We start from the raw sequence: 21,190 nt of genomic DNA on the forward strand, positions 1-21,190 counted from the left end.
CTCAAATATTCTCTCAATGGCAACAATAGTATCTCAGTAGCACCATACACGGCATCCAACTGGCTCATGCAGCAGCCTGTCTAAGCTGTAAGATGTCTCTTACTAAAAAAGTCTCAATCAGAGGCATTCAAAGTCACTTCAGTGTCCTTGTCGCACAGCTGCTGGGTGCACCATAGAGACGACTTTCACTCCCCCTTCCTAAAAATGCAACGGATGCACTGCACTCTATCTATTTATCACTCTCCCTCTTGTTTTTCTAAATGACCCATTTGACCTAAAAGCGGTTATTCCGGCCCACAGAATGAGTCCCGTCAATACCAGGCTTTCATCTCAGTCCGGCCGAGCTCAGACAGGGCCGCTCTGTTTTACTGCGGTTCGGGTGGAGCAGAGGTGGCAGGAGTTAACAGAACCCTTGATCCAAATCGACCGGCTCCAGGAAACTGGCTAAAGACGTCGCCTGTTTCCCCTCCCCAACACATGCACTGAATGGAGTTTGACCTCCTGTGTGGAAAAAGCTGCCCACAGATTTATTTAGTAAAAATGTGAAAACGCGTGAGGAGAAACTGAGCTGTGAATCATTTGAGATTTGTGCCATCACTGTGGGGTCCCCGAAATGATTGATGGAAAAGTAATTGCAAGTAAAATCATTTTATAATTCTAATTTGTGGATTTTAAAACCTGAGATTAGTGCAGTTTTTCTACTTTGCGTCATGCATTTGCCCTCGGAACTTGTATGAACTTGGATGGAAGCACAAACCATGAGCTAATCCCTGTATACTGTGTTTACTTTTGCACCATAAAATATAATTACAACTTGGATTTAAAAAATGAATTACTCCTTCTTGGTATTCAAGACTCGAGTCAGTGAGCCATGGCTTGTATATATATATATATATATTTTTTTTTTTTTAAACTAGGAACCAGTGCAGTGTGTCAGGGCTAAGCCAGGGTCATGCTGTAAAGTATTTTTAAAAAGAGCGGAGTCGGATTTGGTCTCATATTCAAAGGCAGAATGCGAGGGAAGACTGCATCTCTCAAAGAAATGGTATAATAATGTTGCAACGACACAAACAGCTGGCTGTCCTTTAGACACGTCAGAAACTAAACGAGGAAGAACAGCAGCCAACCTAACCTCATTTAAGGAGCCACTTTTAGGAATTAGTGTATATTGCTTTCTTAACAGGTGGTTTCCTAACATTGGTCTTAAAGCAGCTGTGTGTTTTATGTTGCTAATGATTCTAAATGCATTCACTGATTATGTTTTCTGCTCCTGAAGGTTTTGCTCATATATATATTGTTGTGCGTGTTTCTCAGTAGATGTAAACCAAACAAAACATAATGAGAATGAAGTTTTTTTTTTTTTTTTAGCCTGCTCCATTTGCATATTGGCAGGAACAAACAAAACATTACCCGACTTCTGCTGTTTGCATTTTAATTTTGCCCTTTGATACTCTGTCCAATATTTTTATGCAGGGTTTTTTTTTTCTACTGTGATCCATTATTTAGAAATGAGGAGAAAATTCATCTTACCCCCCCTGAGTATATTACATCTTATTGTTTTCATTTCTTAACTCCAGGAACACTCCTGTTAGAAACAATCACACTCATTTTCTTGGCAGCGTCGGCGTTCTGTCAGTGCCCATTTTTCCTCTTTCCATTACAAACCTGCCACTTTCGACCCCTACCCTCATCGTCTTCTTTTTCTATATTGCAGCTGACAAATTTGACAGAGATCCACGACCAAATCAGCGGGATGGCTCGATGTCCCTACAACCCCCTCCACAACTCGACTGCCCTCATCACCTCCAGCGGGGAGCTTTACGCTGCCACGGCCATGGACTTCTCTGGACGAGACCCCGCCATCTACCGCAGCCTGGGAGGCCTGCCGCCTCTACGCACTGCCCAGTACAACTCCAAGTGGCTGAACGGTAAAGAAGCAGCCCCTTAGAGTTTATATAAGTGAAAAGAATAAAGAATAAAGATAAATTGGGCTTTTATACAGAAAGAAACACAATGAATCTCTCCCCTGTCACAGCTATTGAACATCAGTGGCGCAGCTGGTGCAGATTCAGTGTTTTTCTCAAGAAGACTTAAGCTTGGCAGATGCTTATCCAACATGGGAGTTTGAATCTGTCTCTCTTGGTTGAAGGCTTGTATTCCCAGTGAAATAACCACTGCGCTAAGTGAAGTATTGTAGCAAGTGTTAAAAATTCCAAGGGATGCTGGCTGCAGACCTCCACTGTCGCGCACCTACCTCCACTGTCACGCACCTCCACTGTCAGGCCCAGAAATGAACGGGATACATTTCAAAATAAAACTGCAGACCTCCGCTGTCAGGCCCGGAAATGAATGGCATACATTTCAAAATAAAACTGCAGACGCCCACTGCCAGGCCCCTCCGCTGTCAGGCCCGTAAATGAACGGCATACATTTCAAAATAAAACTGCAAACCTCCACTGTCAGGCCCGGAAATGCAAGGGATATCATTGATATTCATCAATGATTAATCATTAATCAAAATCAGTTAAATGTAAACGCTAGTGCTCATTATTCAGAAAACCCTCATGTCACATCTACATTTCAGGATCTGGTTATTATAGACACCGATTAAATGTTAAATATAAATATTTCAATCTTTATCATCACAGTAACAGTGTTACACACATTAGTAGCTGTAAACACTCAGCATTAGAAAAATACATGCGTTGGTTTGGTGCTTACATAAGAAGTAAACATTTATAATCATCACTTTAAAAGTTACATACGTTGTTTTTGGTGCCTGTTTGTTTCCCAGATATATTAGTGTGTGTGTTAATGGGTGTATAAGAGGCATTAACTTAAAGAACTTTGTAGAAAGGCGCTTTATGAAGTTCAGTCCATTTCCTTGTATTAGTTTACGGGCAGATCTGCCACATCCAATATGGCGGACGCGTTAACGTAACACAGCAACAGACCAACCTGCTCAGTGAGGCATCTGAAAATCATTTTCATCTGAAAATGAAAAGGGTAATTTTCATCTGAAAATGAAAATGACCCTCTCAAAACGTCCTTTCCACCTCCCCATCCCCCAAAAAACGTCATCACTTCCGGGCCTGACAGTGGAGGTGCGTGACAGTGGAGGTAGGTGCGTGACAGTGGAGGTCTGCAGCCAGGTGCCTCTCAAAAATTCACTTCATAATTGTTCTGTTGCATTTTATCATGAAAAACAATTATTTCTAAAGTTACTAAGCAACTAGAAAAAATTGTGTTATTTATCCCACCCTTTCTTTGAGGACCATAAAATTGTGAATTCTTCAGAAATCAATGTCTTTTGCCCTGAAAGCTTCAGACCCACTTCAAGCACAAACCTCGCCAGAGCAGATTGGAGAACTTCAGACAGCTTAAGGTGTCCAGCCTACAGAGGAGCAGGTCAATCAGTATCTTGTCAGCAAGTGACTTTTATCTGATTCACATTTAAGCTAAATTGAAAAAATAAATTAAAAGCCACCACATACATCGCTTTGCAGCAACCTTCTGGGAAAAGGTTTAATAACTAATTTTATGGGGAATTGATTTTCTTCCTCTGTCTCCCCCCTGCACTGCCCTCCAAAGGTGCAGAGGAGAAGAGGGTTGAAATGAGGAGGAGGGGGAACACTTTCATTTAAAGGTGAATTAAATCACTGTCAGTGAGAATAAAGTGTGCGGTTTAGATCCAATAATGTCATACATAAAGATGAACGCCTTAGCTGTGACAGTGTCATGGAGGTCGCGTGTTTCAGATAGGGTGAGAGCTATTACGCTACACCTGTTTTGGTCATTTCTCATCCTAACCTTTAGGTTTGGGGAGTGAAAAATGAGTTTTCTTATTACAACACAACACCATTAATAACATGGCCTGTAGTTATTAATCCTGATCACCTGCTGTTGTGTGGGCCTCACGCTCACACACATAGCAAGTCAATCAGTCATAACACATTCGCAGTCGCTCTCCCGCTCTCTCTTACCCCCACAGCCTTAAATATTCCTCTTTGTATTTATTTTCCCTCTCTCAGCACTTCGTCTTTCTACTAGCTTTCACCAATTTTTCTTTCGGGTGTCTTCCCCCTCCAACTCAATTTCCTCTCTCTTGTTACCTTCGACAGAACCGAACTTTGTCTCTTCCTATGATATCGGAAACTTCACCTACTTCTTCTTCCGGGAAAACGCGGTGGAGCATGACTGTGGCCGGACAGTATTTTCCCGCGCTGGGCGAGTCTGTAAGAATGACATCGGCGGCCGCTTCCTCCTAGAGGATACATGGACCACCTTCATGAAGGCCAGGCTGAACTGCTCCCGACCGGGTGAAATCCCCTTCAACTACAACGAGCTGCAGGGAACATTTTACCTGCCTGAGCTGGAGCTACTCTACGGCATTTTCACTACCAACGTGTGAGTAACATGACATTGTACGACAACAAAATGTATGACACGGTACAAACACATCCACCTCCTTAGTTACTGTCGCTACACCTGTCGAGGTATCTACTTGAACATGAAGTTTACAATTACACTTTAATTACAATTAAAATCATCAGATTTATAGTCAGGAGCCGTCTCTTTTTAGAGCCACAACTTAGTTGTGGTTAGTAAGAAAATTCAGCTCCCGTTTCCTCCATGAGGTGATTAAAAATGCTGTCTCTAGAAAATTTTAAAAGTGTCTTGCAGTGTAGACCAAGTTAGTCCTTGTGTTGAAGTATGTTAAAGGTGTAGTATAATATTTTTCTTATTTCAGTCTAACAGAACTCTATTTAGCTTATAGTTTTAACAAGCAAGATAAAGTTTTGGTATTGGCTTTATTGTTCTGATTTTGTTTCAATTTTGCATTTACAAACTTACAACAAAAAAAAGCAAATTGCTTTTCTTTTCCACCGTGATTGATTTGTTTAAAATTTTTTCATTAAATGTTCCGTCCCCCCCTCCAAGTCCTTGTTATTTTCTATTTTGCATTGTGATTTGCATACATTTTCTTTGGAAGAAATGCAGCCTTTGCAAATAATCAATTCTCAAGTCATTTCATTAAAACTAAAAGTATTATTTTCCACAGTCTCCCTCATTGGTATATTTGATCATTTGTATCATTTACATTGCGAAGGATAACCCAAAGTGAGAGCAAGCCCACAGCAATTTGAGATCAAATGGAAAACACCAACATATCAGATTTTTCCCTTTTTTGTGGGTTTTAATGCAGCTTCATTTATAATTCAGAGTGTTTTTGGCATCGCATTGTCATTTGTGGAAACAAACACTTTCCATTTGCATTCACTTGGCATGTGACCTTTTTGTACCACGCACACTGAGAATATAAAATTGAACGATACATGTCAATTATGTTCACGCGGCGTGTTTACAAGTGCATCTTAAATTAAATTTCCAGTAGAAATCTCCTCCCATAAATACTCAAACAAACAAGATCACTTATTCCAGCATCATCTCATGTTTAAACCCCATAAAAGAAGCTTATCATCACATATTAAAAGTGTACACTGTACCATGCGCACGGGGGGTGTAAGAGATGGATCCACCCATGGATGAAAACTGTTATTTTCACAAACATCCTTTCCTCTTTTTGTCTCTCTTTATTTTTTTAAACTTTCTGACACTCACAAACACACACACACACACTCATGCACACACACACACACGTACGCACAAACCATTATTAAAAGCTGAGTAATCTATTCTTTATGGTCAATGCTTTCACATTGCTGAAAAAGAAATCTTTTGAAGGGTATTGGAAACATTTCCCCCTGCAGGCACAGAGTTTAATGAACAGCCGCATTGGATTATAATTCACATCGCCCAAGTCTCACAGTTTGAGTTGAGAGTTAATACTCTCATTCTTTAGTTTCTCTTCGGAGGGAGGAGACCAGTACTTGTTGAAACTGACAGCTTAAAAAGTCAAAGCTGTATTTCAGGTCCGCGATCTGTACAGTTAATCAGACAAGCCGAACAGCTTAATTGTGTCCTATTGCTGGATTTATAACCCAATAATGACGAGCTCTTGGGCCGGCGTCTGCGTCTGTCTGCCCCATGTTTGATTTGTATTGTTGGCTGGAAGCAGCGCAAACATACAGAGATCAGCTTTACAGGTACCGAGCAAGAGTTTTCTTCCAGCTCTATGACGTCCTTTTCCTCTAATACTTTCTTCTGTTTCTCCCACTCTCATCCATCCACCCCTCCATCCTCTCATCCCACTTTGTTTGGTCCCTCTTCCCTTTCTTTTTTTTTTTTCTATTCCTGACATTCAGAAACAGCATCGCTGCATCTGCGGTGTGTGCCTTCAATCTCAGTGCCATATCACAGGTTTTCAACGGGCCCTTCAAGTACCAGGAGAACTCGCGCTCAGCGTGGCTGCCCTACCCCAACCCCAACCCAGATTTTCAGGTAACAAAACTATACATTTTTTTGTTTTGTTCGCTTGGTTTGGCAGACAATTTAGCTAATTAGCACTGGACAAAGCTGAGGTTACAGCTGCGAACACAATAGACACACACACAACACCCTAGTGTAGCTAAAAATACATCCACTAACGGGGTTTATGAAGTGTGTACGCGAGTTAAAGTTCAGAGCTGATCTTTAATGATCTTTGTTCATGCTTGAGGTGGTTTAGATCCAACACAAAGCCCAATAAGCCACAAAATGTGTGTGGCTAAATGAGTGCCTAAAGAAAATATATGTATGTGTGTGTGTGTGTGCGGGATAAATAAATGTGTGTTCGCCCTGATGATCCTGCCTCAAAGTCTCAGCAAGCTCTTCACTCTCATTAATTTCCTCACTCACTCAATCACCCCTCTCTACCTCTCTTCACGAAGACACACATTACGAGCGATCGTTATGAAACCCAGTGATTTTTTTTACAATGGCACAATCATTCCTTTAAGATGTTTCACGGCCTCGCTCTGTGAACCGCAGTCCTTTACTAATAAACTGTCCTTGTTTTGCACAAGTGGCACTTTATGTTTAAAACCTTAAAACCCGAGCAGTACAGGGGCATCTTATCCCCCCATTTTAGCCGCTGTTGTATAGTGATGACACAGTGGGAATATTTTATTAGCAGAAGTGGCTCTCAGTTGTCATGGGCTTAGCAGATAGTGAGGGAGCTAATCCACACAGCTCTCCATGAGGGATTGAATTCCCTCTGAGGTCTGGCTGCCAATGGGTGACACACGCCTTACTTCCACACATGTTTCCCATCACGGGCCGCTCTATCATGTTTCTGTCAAGCCAGCAGATGCACGAGCATTTGCAATGCCTGCCTATCGAGAAGCTCCACACACGTTATCTATAATGGCATGCTCATGCAGAAAAAAGTGCTGGCTGTGACGTATACATACCCATGAATCTGTAACGCAGAAAGAGCCTCACTGCTGTCATGCACTTATCTACATGTTTGAAATTCACTTACCTTTCAGGAAAACCAATTTCCTATATCTGGTCAGTGCTGACCACAGATTTATCCTGTTCAGCATACTGTAGTTACATCACAGAGGTTGCTATACACCATAAGGCTGTTTTTTGCGAAGGATAAACCAGGATCAGTTCTTGCTCTCCATCCACATCTCTCCACTTAAGCTCCAGCACAATACCTACTCTGCACTGCTGGACTGATGCACACTTTATCTAGGTTTCAGTGACATCTTCATCAACCATTTGTCAATGCTGGGGGATTAGATTTACGAGCACAGGATTTATGGCCTACAGACACGTACAGGCACACACACATACACCTACAGGAAGACCAGCACCTGTAAAAGACCACTAGCGAGCACACGTGCTGCACACAAAAGTACGCCCACAAAAATAGAGGGTTGCTGATTGCGGCCAAACAGAGATAATTATGACTGTGAACTCATCATTCAACAAACAAACTGATCATTGATTGAGAGCATAATTCCCTGTGTGTCTGCAGAGAAAATCCTCCCATTTATCTGAACCACAGAGATTGATCCTGCTGGCTTTATTCAGACTGTGAGTCATGTTCGTCAGGCATTAGCAGATAATACCGTCTCTGTTTTGTATAGGTTTCCTGTCAAACTGTAATTGCTTACTGTAAAATGCATGTATTTTTAAGCTCCACATGTAGGGGAATATGTTCCGTTAGTGTCTAAGCCAAAAGTTGACGCAAAGTTTTGTCATCTCAGGGACAAAAAAATAAGGTGTCTTCTGCGCTTCGCTTTGCTTTTTGTTATTATTTATGAGCATTTCGAGCCAAAACTGACAATATATTATAATCACATCTTGCCGGGATGCTGGAATGTTAAATAGTGTGGAGAGCGTTTTAAACAAAAGCTCATTTGGCAAAAACATGCTGTAATAGTACCATATTTCTCGGTGGCACTTATCATCCTGGCAGGTCACAGTGCGCCGGTGATGAGCGGGACAGCTGAGTGTTGGATGGGCCCTCAGCCAAATGATGGTTCTGTCCCTCACCTTGACTGTACTGAGGAAATCACCGCATCCATCTCACTGTACATTCACAGTTGTCATAAACCATCACTGGTCAGCGTCTAATTTTGTTTCGCCATGGCAGAAACAATCATGCAGACGCCGAGACACGCATGCACGCAACGCAAGGACAAATCCCAAAAGGAAACCTTAGACGTATGTTATTATGTAGCCCACACCACACACACGTTACACATTCGAGGCACATACACACTCTGTTGCGTTTCCTTGTCCTTCAGGGCTTTAATTTCCCATCTCCTGATGTGGCGAGTGCACTGATCCGTTGCCCATTCCGGGGAAGCCCACTATGACTCTCATCTGTCAGCCCAGGGAAGGCCAGGGATTGATCTGTATAAAGTGTCCGTGGTGCTGTTGCAACTGTAGCTAGTCAGCGGGAACTAATCGCCACCCAAGGTCCAGTCACATCGAAAGTATGGCGAGGCCTTGCACGGTTAGCCTTCAGCAAATTTCGTGCAGCTCATCTGCGATACTGTGTTCAAAACAAAACAGTACCAGTCATTTGGGTTAGTATAATTGTCAAGCACAGCTTATTTTTGTTTTCTCTGCTCTGTGTCTTGGAGCAGGTCTATTCTTTGTGGATGGCACCTCAATCCACAATCCTGACCTGAGCCTGAGACCTCTTTTACTGAAAAGGACATGCATGGTTAGCTTTACTCATCCAGCTCAGCCTCAGCTGGGCTGGCTTTATGGCTCACTTTGTCCCGTTCTGCTTGGAGGAAAAATGTCACTACATCAAAAAATAAATGTTGTCACTGTCCTAGGGAAAAATGTCTATCTCCAAAATGTCAACTTTTGATGAAAACTTTTCAGGTAATCCACTGGATTTCTTTAAAGGTTCCTTTGGTGTAAGAAGTAGGAGATACATCGAACACACACACATAATCCTTCAGAATTTGTAGATTTTCACTGGAAAGCAGCAATATGCTTCAAAGATATATTGCGTTTTCCTCACTGTTAGTTTTTAGTATTCTAGTAGTGCTACAGCCATGAAAATACAGCCTGCCTCTGATAGCAGTCATCGTTTTTTACTTTGTTTCCGCAGAAAAAACTGGATTAAAATAACGTCATTAAAACTAAAGCAATTTTATGCATAAATATATGTTTGCAAGCTTCAGTACCACAAAAATATAAACTATACTTTTGAATATTTCCTTCTTTTAAGTCCCATTTGGAGACTGTTCACTTTATTGAACTTCTTTTATTAAAAGAAGTCGGGGAAATATCTTCGATATTAGATATTTGACAGTATTACCAAGAGCTGTGGCACCGACTCATCTTCGAAGGAAAAACTCCACTGGGACTCGGGATGAGGACTTGGATCCAACAATGCTCAATAAAAGCAAATTAATCTATGACGATGAAATCTACCTATTTATGTGAGATGCTTCTGTTATTCCAGATGGACTGTTTTTGAGCCACGTTTGTGTGTTTTAGGGTGCAAGTAATTTTGATTCAAGCTTTTTGGAAAGTCCTTTGTTTGAATCATATTGCAGCATTTAGATAAAGCATTTGTTTGCATGTAATATGAAAAGCAATAATGAATCTCTGAAGATGAAAACTTGTTTAAGGTATTAGTTTATTTTTGAGGTTAAAGAAAATTTATAATTGGGAACATTACTATTAGGGTACTAATAAAACCCACCAGCAATATATATGCATATGAGGAAGAATCTAATAAAAGAGATAACTACTTGCTCAGTCAAACATTCATCCACTCTCATTCTATCAGCCGCGGTGTGTTGACTACAAAGCCATGAGGTTGGGAGGATAGCAAACCATCACAATGAGGCGGCAATCGACTTTAAAGCCTTGTTCATTTAATCATTCAATCCCTCTCGTTTCCCATCAATGCCAGCACTTCTGGACAAAAACTTGCCCATTACCATAGCTTGCCACCCAAAAGAGCTCGGCTTTTATTAATGTAGTCAGTCAAACTTGTCCTCTCTGTCCTCCCCACTTCTACAGTGCGGCACTATTGACTCTGGCTCCTACGTGAACCTGACTGAAAGAAACCTGCAGGACGCCCAGAAGTTTTTGCTGATGCACGAGGTGGTCCAGCCTGTGGTTCCTGTGCCCTACTTCATGGAGGACAACGTGCGCTTCACTCATGTTGCAGTGGATGTGGTGCAGGGGAAAGACAGGCTGTTCCACATCATATATTTGGCTACTGGTAGGTTCTTAGCACTGTGTGTTGTGAATTTTGAGTGAATGTTTTCATACATATACAGTATTTCTGTCTCCATATTGCTCTCTTTATTATTCATTGGCATATTTTTTAATTGCTTGCATGTATCTGCTGTGAATATGAGCAATAAGGTCTTACATTAATACACTTTTTTGATTATGAAAGTTTTTTTTTTAATCTCTGTTTTTACAGGATCACTGTGGGTGGGGTTTTATTACACTTACTTACAGTAATGAGCACAGTTGTTGTGAACTCAAGTAATCTTCCAGACATCTTCACTTCATCTGCTTTGCTTTACCGTCTCCTGTAGACCTCACGGTTCTGCTGTTGGTCGACTAAACTCTTTGTGTGTTCGTGTGTGTGCGTGGAGGAATTCAACCCCAACACAGACAGCAGAAGAGAGGCTGCAGTGTGATAATAAATGATAAGAAAACATTAAAAAGTACAGATAAAAGAACCAGTAATATCGGAGCTCATAAATACTATCGTCTTTTAATTAATTTAGCCACATTAATGCTGGGCTTTTTGCTTTAATTGATGCTTTTATTGTTGTAGTACTGATAAATAAGATATGAAAACTTCAGGAGCTTTAAGCCCTTGAAATGCACTTCAAGCACGAGGAAAAAATAGGCCTGCAAGAAGAATAATGAAAACAATAGATCTGTAGTTCTGTAGACACATCAAAGCTCTTCTGACACAAGTTTGATCACTCTTTACCTCCATATGTCCTCCATATGCACTGACGCACACATCGCACCACATATCGCTCCATGCAATTCCTCACTAAGAGATCGTAGACACCACGAAACAGCCAACAGCCATGTGTCAAAAGACAGACGGGGTAATTAATAACACACACATACAGACAGCTCTGATTTAACCCCTCCAGGTTTTCTCTGCCTGCTTATCAGTCGACTGTTTGATCATACTGGTGTGACAATATGTGATGTTAGGCTAGGCAGTGCGCTGAAAACAGTATCAGCGAGACACCAGATGCACATCAGCGCTTGGTGTCTGGGTGGCTTATCATAGGATGTACTGAACAGAATTCGAACGTAGTGACCCACTTCACCGTGCTAATGTACCATAGGCCCACCGGGAAATGTCAACATGATCTTCCTGTTGTAGCGTCAGTGTTATTTTAGGATATCACACATATGAACACACACACACACACAGCCTGTTCCAGTTCACTGGCTCTATGCTTGACATCTCGCTCAAAAACTCCCCTTTCATTGTTTGCATGCTGCTGTGATCAATGTAGCGTCGGACCAGAGCTGCCCACACTGCAAGTTCCCCAGACAATAACCAGACGCTAATGAAAACATCTGAAACACTGCCAAGGCCATTGGGTGGTGCACATAATGTACCTAATCACATGCTATTATTAACGCCTAAAAGCTCTCTGCTGATTGGGGCCGGTGTGGAAAAGCTGGTAGTTTCAAAGATGTCAAGGTGTACAGTAGGGTTCTCTTATTCAGACACGTACCTTGGAGCACATTTCACCTCCTTTGTTATTCAGCCCTCGTTAGTAACTTCAGCCCTGCGGCAGCATTTTTCTCGCTGTTGATGTAAATAGAATTAATTTAAATGCAAAGCTTTGTCAAAGATCCTTGTTCGCACAAGTGCCAATTTTTTAACCAGTTGTGGAGTTGAGAATTAGTGCAGGTACTGCAAGTTATATTAAAAAAAAGCATAAATACTCACTTGTCGCATACCACTAATTGAGATGCACAGCTTTAGTAATTACTAAAATGAAAATTATTCAACACGTGAAGAATGTGAAAGAGACACGTTAAAGATAGGTTGCGCCTTCACTGATCTCCAGTGACTTACAGCAGAACATTAACAGCAGTAAGTTAACAAAGTGTTAGACATCATTTGTAGTGTGGTATGATACAGGAAGATATGTATTATATTATTATATTTTATGGTATATATAATGTAATGTAATGTATTTCTATGAGTAATATCATACAAACTACAAGCATTTAAGACCTTTGTTGGTCTTTACTTAGCATCAACAACTTTTCATGCACAGGTGAGGCAAAACATGACTTTGATATGGTATTCTCTAGTGTGGTCAAATAAGCAATAATAAATATGCAACATCCAGTTAGATTTTCAAAATAAACTTGCAGAGGGACACTTTAGGTGCCGGTCACAGTTTAGGCACTGAAACTATTTTTTGGGGGGTTAAGTAAAGGCAATCTGGGTTGAATTAACGGCTTTATTACAGCTATATTTTACAAAAATCTGTCTCTGTGTGAAAGTCCTGTGGACCCATCTATCTACCCTATCCTCCTCCCTATGCAGACTTTGTTGCTTAATGAAACACTATGTTCTAATTGTAGATCTACTTCAGAGTCACTAGGCTTATGTATGCTGCTGTTCAAAGTAACCTACAGCTAAAATAAAAAGAATAAACAGAGCCTGCCTCATGAGCTCATGACTCATGATGATTCTTTTCAGACTTGTTTTTTCAGAATTTGAATAATGGGTCATTAGAACTAATAATATTAATAGTCCCTATTAAGAGTGGCTAGTAAGAGCACACGAAATGTAAACAAGACCAGATTGGAGTAGTTAGTTATTTAAAGTGGAGGGGCATGCAGCTTTGGATGACACAAAAAGCTAGTAAACCTCTTCACATCATCTTCCTTTCAATCTCAGCCTAGCCTATTGTTTTTCTCCAACATAAAATATGGTTAATTTAATATACACAGGTAGTACACCTGCTTATTTTTCAGTCAGCATCAGGTTTACCTACTTTTTTTTGCCTATGGTGGTGAAGGCAGGACATAAACAACCAGTATGTGGACTAAGAAATAAGAAATTAACTCAAAATATTATAAAAAGTACAGTCTGACCTGTTATGATTTGTCACTATATAAATAAAACTGAACTGAATCAAAATGCATATTTATGTAGTTGTCTCTCGACTCGTCTGTGGGTCAGTATATATTGTGAAATCTGCGCCTCCACCGTGACTTATGTAAATTCCGTAACAATCCTTGCTCCCTGGACTCAAGCAGCATAAGTTAGGTGACAGTGTGCGAATACTGCTAAATTTGCTAGATAGATTGAGTTAAATATGTCAGAGTAGTCATATCACATATCACTGTTTTAAACACGGGGTGTTTTTCTTTGCTGGACATGATGCTTTAAAAAAATGGAGGCATAACGGAAGAGTACACACTCCATTGTCAGTCCAGACACTACACCACTAACTGCACAGACTCAATTGTGGACGTTTGGTAACGTTTACAAATCCATCCGTAATATAATTCATAAATTTAGCTAACTAATTAAAAATTCCCTCAGGTGTGCTCATGTAAATTACATTACATGTGACGTAGTAAAACTTCCCCACTGATCTCTGAACAGTGACAGCCTTACAGTTAATGCCAGTGTTAATAATGAATAGCGGATCTGCTACTGAACTCAGATCATTGCATTACACTGCTTCATGTTGGGATGAGGAGGTTCTGTTGGACTGACATTATCACCATCGTTCTATGACCGTAATTCCTGGTTTAGATGTCACCACTTTATTACCGTAACACCATAACACCATGCCCCACCTCCTGGGGTGGTGGACAAGCGCAAACGTCCATGGCTGTGAGGTGAAGTCAGCCAAGTGCCAAAAACTGTAGTTCCTCAAACGGCCACTTGAGGCTGGCTACAAAACAAGTCAGTCTCCATAAGCCCCCATATTAATATGCCCAACTTAGCATAAATAAGTATGTTTACAGCCTGGTAGAAAAAGTAGTTTTGGTCTCTGTGTGTACTGATTTTTTATAGAACTCACTCATTCAAACTATATTAAGGCTTAAAGTTATGCATAATTAACATCATCGCTTTGATTAACAGGTAGAGGAGGTGTCTTGTTTAAGTACCCAGGGTTCATTCACCCTGCCTCAGCCCCACCCATGCTCCAGCTCTTCACCGATTTTATAGATTAGCTGAAGGTGGATGACACAACAGCTGTTCAGAAACCTGTGGTAGTGGCAAAGCTTACTCGCATGTCCCGGACCAGTCTATTCACTGATAAGACAGCAAAAAGCTGTATTAAAGTATTATTATTTAGATTAGTAACTATAATATCACTTTTGAATTTCAGTTGTTATCTCTTACAGTGTTTGTAATGCAGCACTGCCCAACTCTGCCTGGGGCAATACTTAACTTTTACATACCTTACTTTGAAACTGTCTATTAGCAATTCACCTTTCTTCCGTTGGCATCACTATGTGCACCTAATTACTTTTTCTTCACCCAGGGGATTTTATGTATAATAGATGATGTTTGTTTTTGCTCTGCCAAAAGAAAATCTGCCTCAAACTTCATCTCACGGGGCATACCTTACACACAAAATAAAGGTCAGTGCGTATTCACAATGACATGCATTTCCAGTCAGTTTCTTTTTTTTTTTTAGCAGAGCCACAAAGTGGTTTCTTTCCCTAGAAAATCCCTTAAAAAAAAGCAGGCCAGAAATCATGTATTCAGATGCCATGCCAATTCCCTGGTTGCACCTACTGTTTGCATGTTGATGACATAGCCAAGCTTGGCACAGCCACCACCACCAGTCTTTTTGACAGTGTTATTTCAGAAGGAATTGGTTGTTGTGTGGTTCACACTAAGTTCATCGGTTCTTGTGCAGTTTTTGCTCATCCGGGATATATTTTTTGCTGTTGCTTGCTTTCTGCTATTCTTTCCCCTCCTCTCCTTTGCTCTCCACTACTTTACATTCTCTTGTGCAGATAAACACCTTTTTTCCTCTTTGTGACCAAAATCCTCTCTCTCCAACCTCTTTCTCTTCCAGATTACGGTACTATCAGGAAAGTGCTTTCTCCTCTCAATCTGTCCACGGGGAGCTGCCTATTGGAGGAGTTCGAGTTGTTCCCGCCCAGAAAGAGGCAGCCGATCCGAAGCCTGCTGATCCTGCACAGCCGGAGCGAGCTTTATGTAGGTGTAAGAGACCAGGTCATCAAGATCCCGCTTAAGAGATGCAGCTACCACAAGAGCAGAGAGTGAGTCCATGCACAAACCAACACCATTAATCTCAACGGAAGCTGTCAAATAAGAAAATATGCACACAGCAAAGTTTTTAAGTTTCTTCTTTCATAAGATGCTTTTTATCTGAGGGGGGCAGACTTGTGTGTTGGTCAGAGGCCTTCGCTGAGATTTAAACCCTGTAAATCAGCTTTTGTCTGAGCCACTGGAGGTGCCCACGGCTGCCCTCTGTCTGTCCGTCTCACTGTCTTCCTCGTCATTATTGAACCATGGCTTTTCTGCCTCACTCACATTTCTGCTGCAGCTGTGTGTGTGTGTTTGTGTGTTTAGCAGATATTCTGTATTGAGTTTCTGTCTGTCTGGAAGAAGCTCTGTCATGGCCTAAATACTGGCAAAGCAAACCTGAGATAGAGGCTGGGGTGTGAAGACTCACCATAAGATTGGGATCCGATCTATCATCGCATGCAGACAAGGAATCACACCTGCATTCCTTATCCCTTGCACAATGATACACAGAAAAGAGGCGTCATGTTACGGCTTTGTGATATATGTGCAGCCATTATGTCACTTCGTTACCTCTTTCACAGTGTTTTCTCTCTTCTTTTTTTCTTTTTTTTTTGCGAGTCAGAAAAAACAAAACAAATAGAAGAAATAAAACCCTGCACGCAGACTGGCAGCTACAACACAGGGAGATATTCTTTGAGGTTTTGCTGTTTGAAATATTAGAAGGCAGTCTCCCTGTTTGGCTGCGTGTCTCATTGATGGGTAGTGTAAAATCTGCGAGACCCTGAAGGCCCTCCGAAAGGCTGGTATTAGCTTGTTCTGTCTCCGTTTTATTTTTTGTTTTTGCACTGCTGTCGTAATTCCTGATATCCTTGCCCATAACTCTCGGCTTTTTGTTACCCACCCAGACACTACGTCAGCCACCCTGCGTCCACGCTAGAGTGCTAGAGTATTTCTGCATTTTCATATGGATGGATGCATATGATCTTGTGTCCTTGCATAAGTGCACAAGTGTTTGTGTCTGAGCTCAGTTCATTGTTGTGAGAGCCACGCACAATCCTGGTTGCATTTCACTCATGCTAGGCTGCACTGATTCTCGTGGCTCAGAGATATGTCATTGTGCTGTCACTGCAGACCCGTCTTTGCATGAAAAGACTAGCATCAGGCTTTTTTATTGTGCTCAATAAACAACCTGAAGCAGATACGGCAGAGACAGATCAAGCTATCTTTGCTACGGTATCCCCACAGTGAATATTTGTTGGGCTGATAAGCCAGAAATATGCATGTGTGCGTGTGCACGGATACAAAACTATAATCCTTGTGCCTCGCTGAAGATTACCTGAGAAATCAGTCAGCACATTGTGTTAAAACATAATTTTAGGACACTGATGCGATGTAAGCATTGTCAAGAATCGCAATACTCCACATTCATAAACAAATAATAATGTATTTCTCCTGCCTGTCTTATCTCTCTGCTCTTCTCTGTCACTCGAGTAGCTTCTCCCTCCCTCCTCTCTTCTGTTTTAATTTTCATCCTCTACACTCCTCTCTCGCCGTTTCCAGGCTCTCCTTTCATGCTTCCCCTTCTCTCCTCTGCCTTCTTCTCCCATCTTATCTCTGCCATTTCCTATTTTTACATCCATTATTTCTCCTACCACCTTATCGGCCAGCTTTCTCCGAAATCTTCCTTCTTTTTAATCTTCCTGTCTAAACATGACGTTTGATTTCATGTCACAATACAGAGTTATCTGCATTCATATATGACAGTTTAATAAAAAAAAAAAAAAAAATTGAACTTTATTTTCTTTGTCCTTTTCCAGAGCCTGTGTGGGGGCCAGGGACCCATACTGTGGTTGGGACTTGTTGCTGAAGAAATGCACCACACTGGAGGAAAGTGTCAGAATGAGCCAATGGGAGCAGAGCATCACAAAATGCCCCGTGAGTTGCATTATCTCATCATAATTCACCTGCTCCTTTCTGGCTTCCTTTGCCGTCAATACCTTGAAACTTTAAAGTTGGTGGAAAACACATTTATCCTTACTCGCCCTCCATGCTCGCTCTCCTCCTCACGTGAGTTTAATACATTCATCTCCTCTGGAAGATACAGCCTGTTCTGTATTCTCTGCATACACTCACAACTTACAAGCAGCAGCCCCTAAAAGCAGAGAAACATCCTCGTCAAAGAAGGGCGTCTTGGGACTGAACAACTTGACTTTTAAGGGAGCAATGTGTACCCTGGGAATGATGTACAGTGCTGCCTCAATCATTCACCTCTGACTGCTTGTTCATTAGTGAAACAGCTCTTCCATTTATTTTAACGTGCACCAAATTTGGGAGCAGTATTAGGGGGTGGTAAGCCTATCAATTTCAGCATGGCTCTGTTTTTTTTTTTCAACGTTTCACAGACATCATTTTCAAGCCAGTCACAGCGGAGAGTGCTGTGTGCCTCTGTATCCTTTAATGTGGCTTCATGTTCAGAGGATATATTTGGCACTCGAGCCACTGAGCACCCAGGGGCATCTGTCATCAGAGCTCTGGCAGAAACTTGGCCAGCACTGCATCCACATATGCATTCAGATATACACATGGACGCGTGCAATCATGCATGCGTATGTGGATAAATAGACAGACACACATTATAATTTTACCAAGTCACTCTTGGCTAGAATTCAACCTTTTTGTAGTCATTACAACATCAAACATAGTCCTACTTTCATTTAAGCTCGCTCAACCTGAAACTAGTGAGTTTAGATGCACTGCTTATAGTACATATTTCAAAAGAATAGTTAAAGATTTTGGGGAATATACTACTGTTTTGCTGAGAATTATATGAGAAGATAGATACTAAACTCATGTCCATACAGTTAATATGAAACTGGTTAGCTGAGCTCAGCATAACAACTGGAAACTGGTAGAAACAGCCCTATCCAAAGATAAAAGTATGAATCAATTCGAATAGTTGAACATTTTGGGGAATATGCTACTCTTTTGCCTTTTAAAAACTACTAATTGTATGCTTGATTTATCACTTTTTTTAATCCATACAACAAATAAATGATTTCCTGGATACAATATGCAAGGCTAGCTTTGCCCTGCCTCAGTTAAGTTACGCTAAATGTCTAAACTATTACTTTAAGGGCAGATTTGGGTAAAGATAATATTCACGTTTCTACCAGCAGAGTAGCCACCAATCCTTTAGTTTGATGTATTTACATTTGGCCACATACTGTACCACTGCCCACACCAGTGATGGAATATGTATTTACTCACTTAACCTTGGTCTAACCAGGTCCAATCCATTTAGAGTGAGCATGAATTAACTTTGGCAGTAATAACTTTGTATGCTGGCAGAGAGAAATGGCTATACAATGAGGCTTGTGAAGCCAAACCCCGAAGGGAAAATTGTCTCTGCTGGCAACGCTTTGATGCGAAGATGTGAAAAGTGAAAAAACAGGAAGTTGTCACAGTTATTGTTTGACTCCCTATGAGTCCATTAGCAGTTTTGAAAAAAGGCGAAACTGGCTGCATGTATGTAAGTCTAAAGCTGGAGTCCAGTCAAAGGTTTGCACACTGAGTTGCATTGTGTGGGCAGGAGACACGCTTTACCAACCTGTTCACAAATGCCATCTGGCACCACAGTCACATCTTAATGGAAACAAGCAAAACATTGTTTCTTTTTAAGGAAAGGTACAAGTCTTAGTCACTGCTCTGTATGCTTTCACTCAGGTAAAATGGAAATTTCTACTCGACTAATGTTTTTAAAGGAACCCGTTTTGCCAAAAAAGTCATTTTAATCAATCCTCACTCTAAAACATAAAGTTGAAATGATTACATAAAACATGAGTGCTCTTCATCATCCTTCAGAATTGATCTATCACCCTGTTTCTAGTTTCCATTCTGCTTTCATATTTTAATACAAGACATTACCAGTAAAAGTGTTTTCAATTTATATATGTATGTTTTTAGGGACATGAAACAGCATAAAACAGATGTGATATTGTGTGTCTCTGTATAGTTGTTTGCTCTCTGTTGAGCCTATTGATGCAAACATTGTCTGTCTTGGCCAAGCATCCCCCATTCAGACACACGCCAGAGTTCAATTACCAGTGAGAGCGGAGGGTGGACGTTATTTTTGCTTCTGCCAAAGAGGCTGATGATCACACTCTCTTTTTCTCCCTCGTATTTAAGTGTTCTTTGCATTTTTTAAATCACCCAGAAATGTAGAAGCGACATGCCTCATATCATCTGCAGCTCTGAATCTCGCGCCGGCGCTTTTTTGTATTTAGCTCATATGCCCAGGACATCACTCGTAATTCATAGCTCCTGTAATATCAGAGCCTTCCTGTTTCATTCTGTTTTGGTTCAGATATCTATTTATGCTGCCTCTTTTATTTCCTCATATTTCTGTCCTTTGAATGTGTCCACTCACAGCATTGATTTGCTGCTCTGTACCTCTCTTTTGCTATTCTTCAGTCTCATCATAACCTGGGACAATTTTCATACATCCTGTTTACAGCACATTTTTGTCCGTATAACTGCACAATTTTGGATATGCCGTAGATGATGTAATGCAGTTATTTTTGCATCTATGTGAAAAAAATTGATTTCTCTTTGCATCCACCGTAGTAACCGTGGGTTCCGTATCCCAGAGCAACACATCAGAGCATCAGTCTAATGCATTGACCAGTTTCTGAGAAAAGCCATTACTCTTAAATGTCTTTTTTTCCCCCTTTTCTTTGCTAACAGATACGTAATGTGACTGTCGATGGAGGCTTTGGTGCCTGGTCAGGCTGGTCCACGTGTAGTCATAATGACGGAGGCAGCGCAGGGTCCTGTCTGTGTCGGACACGAGCCTGTGATAACCCAGCTCCTCAGTGTGGTGGCCAGCAATGCCATGGCATCAGAGTGGAGGTTGCCAACTGCTCCAGGTAAATTCCTTGGCGATACACGTGTAAATCTTTCTTCTGTGTTTGTCAGCAGTCTATGAATATACATGTCTCTATATAAAAATATAGAAGAAGTGATAGACGGATAGGGTGATGGTTAAAAAAAGTTTAATTTTGCATCTTTACACCTACTCATCAGAAATCTTCAGAGAGTTAATTGATCCGCGTTGTTTATTCAGTGTGAGTTATTTGGGGCGAGCAAGTGTTGATTGGGTTTTGTTTTTTCACTCATTCAGCTGATTTGATACTGTTTTTTAACACTCAGAGTTAAAATTAACTCGGATGCTGCTGCTGTTTATCAGTCAGAGCAAGTTTCCAGAGCCCAAGACATTGAATTTAGAAAGAACCCGAAACAGAAAAAGGCTGAATGAAAGAAATGCTTTGTTTATTCTTTCGTCAGTTCATATTGTGAAACCAATGATAAGGAATGGGTTCTCTATTTATGTCTTTATGCCTTCCTGAACAATAAATTGAGCAGAATCTGTCAGAAAAACAGTAATTTTTATTTCATTAATTTACACCCTGAAATCTGCTTTTAAAACTTAAATTCAAAACATAT

The 21,190-nt window shown here is 40.9% G+C and overlaps 1 protein-coding gene across 2 annotated transcripts in view; it reads left to right on the forward strand.

Moving 5' to 3' along the window:
* Positions 1-21,190, forward strand: part of sema5a (sema domain, seven thrombospondin repeats (type 1 and type 1-like), transmembrane domain (TM) and short cytoplasmic domain, (semaphorin) 5A) — a 117,188-nt gene that overhangs the window by 58,287 nt on the left and 37,711 nt on the right. For both annotated transcript variants that reach the window (XR_003461587.1, XM_027274323.1), the window contains exons 7-13: positions 1,715-1,928; positions 4,122-4,407; positions 6,267-6,402; positions 10,450-10,654; positions 15,492-15,699; positions 17,506-17,623; positions 20,432-20,613. Coding sequence is in view for 1 of the 2 variants with exons in the window: in XM_027274323.1 (XP_027130124.1) it covers positions 1,715-1,928; positions 4,122-4,407; positions 6,267-6,402; positions 10,450-10,654; positions 15,492-15,699; positions 17,506-17,623; positions 20,432-20,613 (1,349 nt within the window). In the remaining variant the exon portion in view is untranslated. The remainder of the gene's footprint in view (positions 1-1,714; positions 1,929-4,121; positions 4,408-6,266; positions 6,403-10,449; positions 10,655-15,491; positions 15,700-17,505; positions 17,624-20,431; positions 20,614-21,190) is intronic.

The sequence above is a fragment of the Larimichthys crocea genome, chromosome XXIII (genome assembly GCF_000972845.2).
Source record: "Larimichthys crocea isolate SSNF chromosome XXIII, L_crocea_2.0, whole genome shotgun sequence".
NCBI classification, from domain to species: domain Eukaryota; kingdom Metazoa; phylum Chordata; class Actinopteri; family Sciaenidae; genus Larimichthys; species Larimichthys crocea.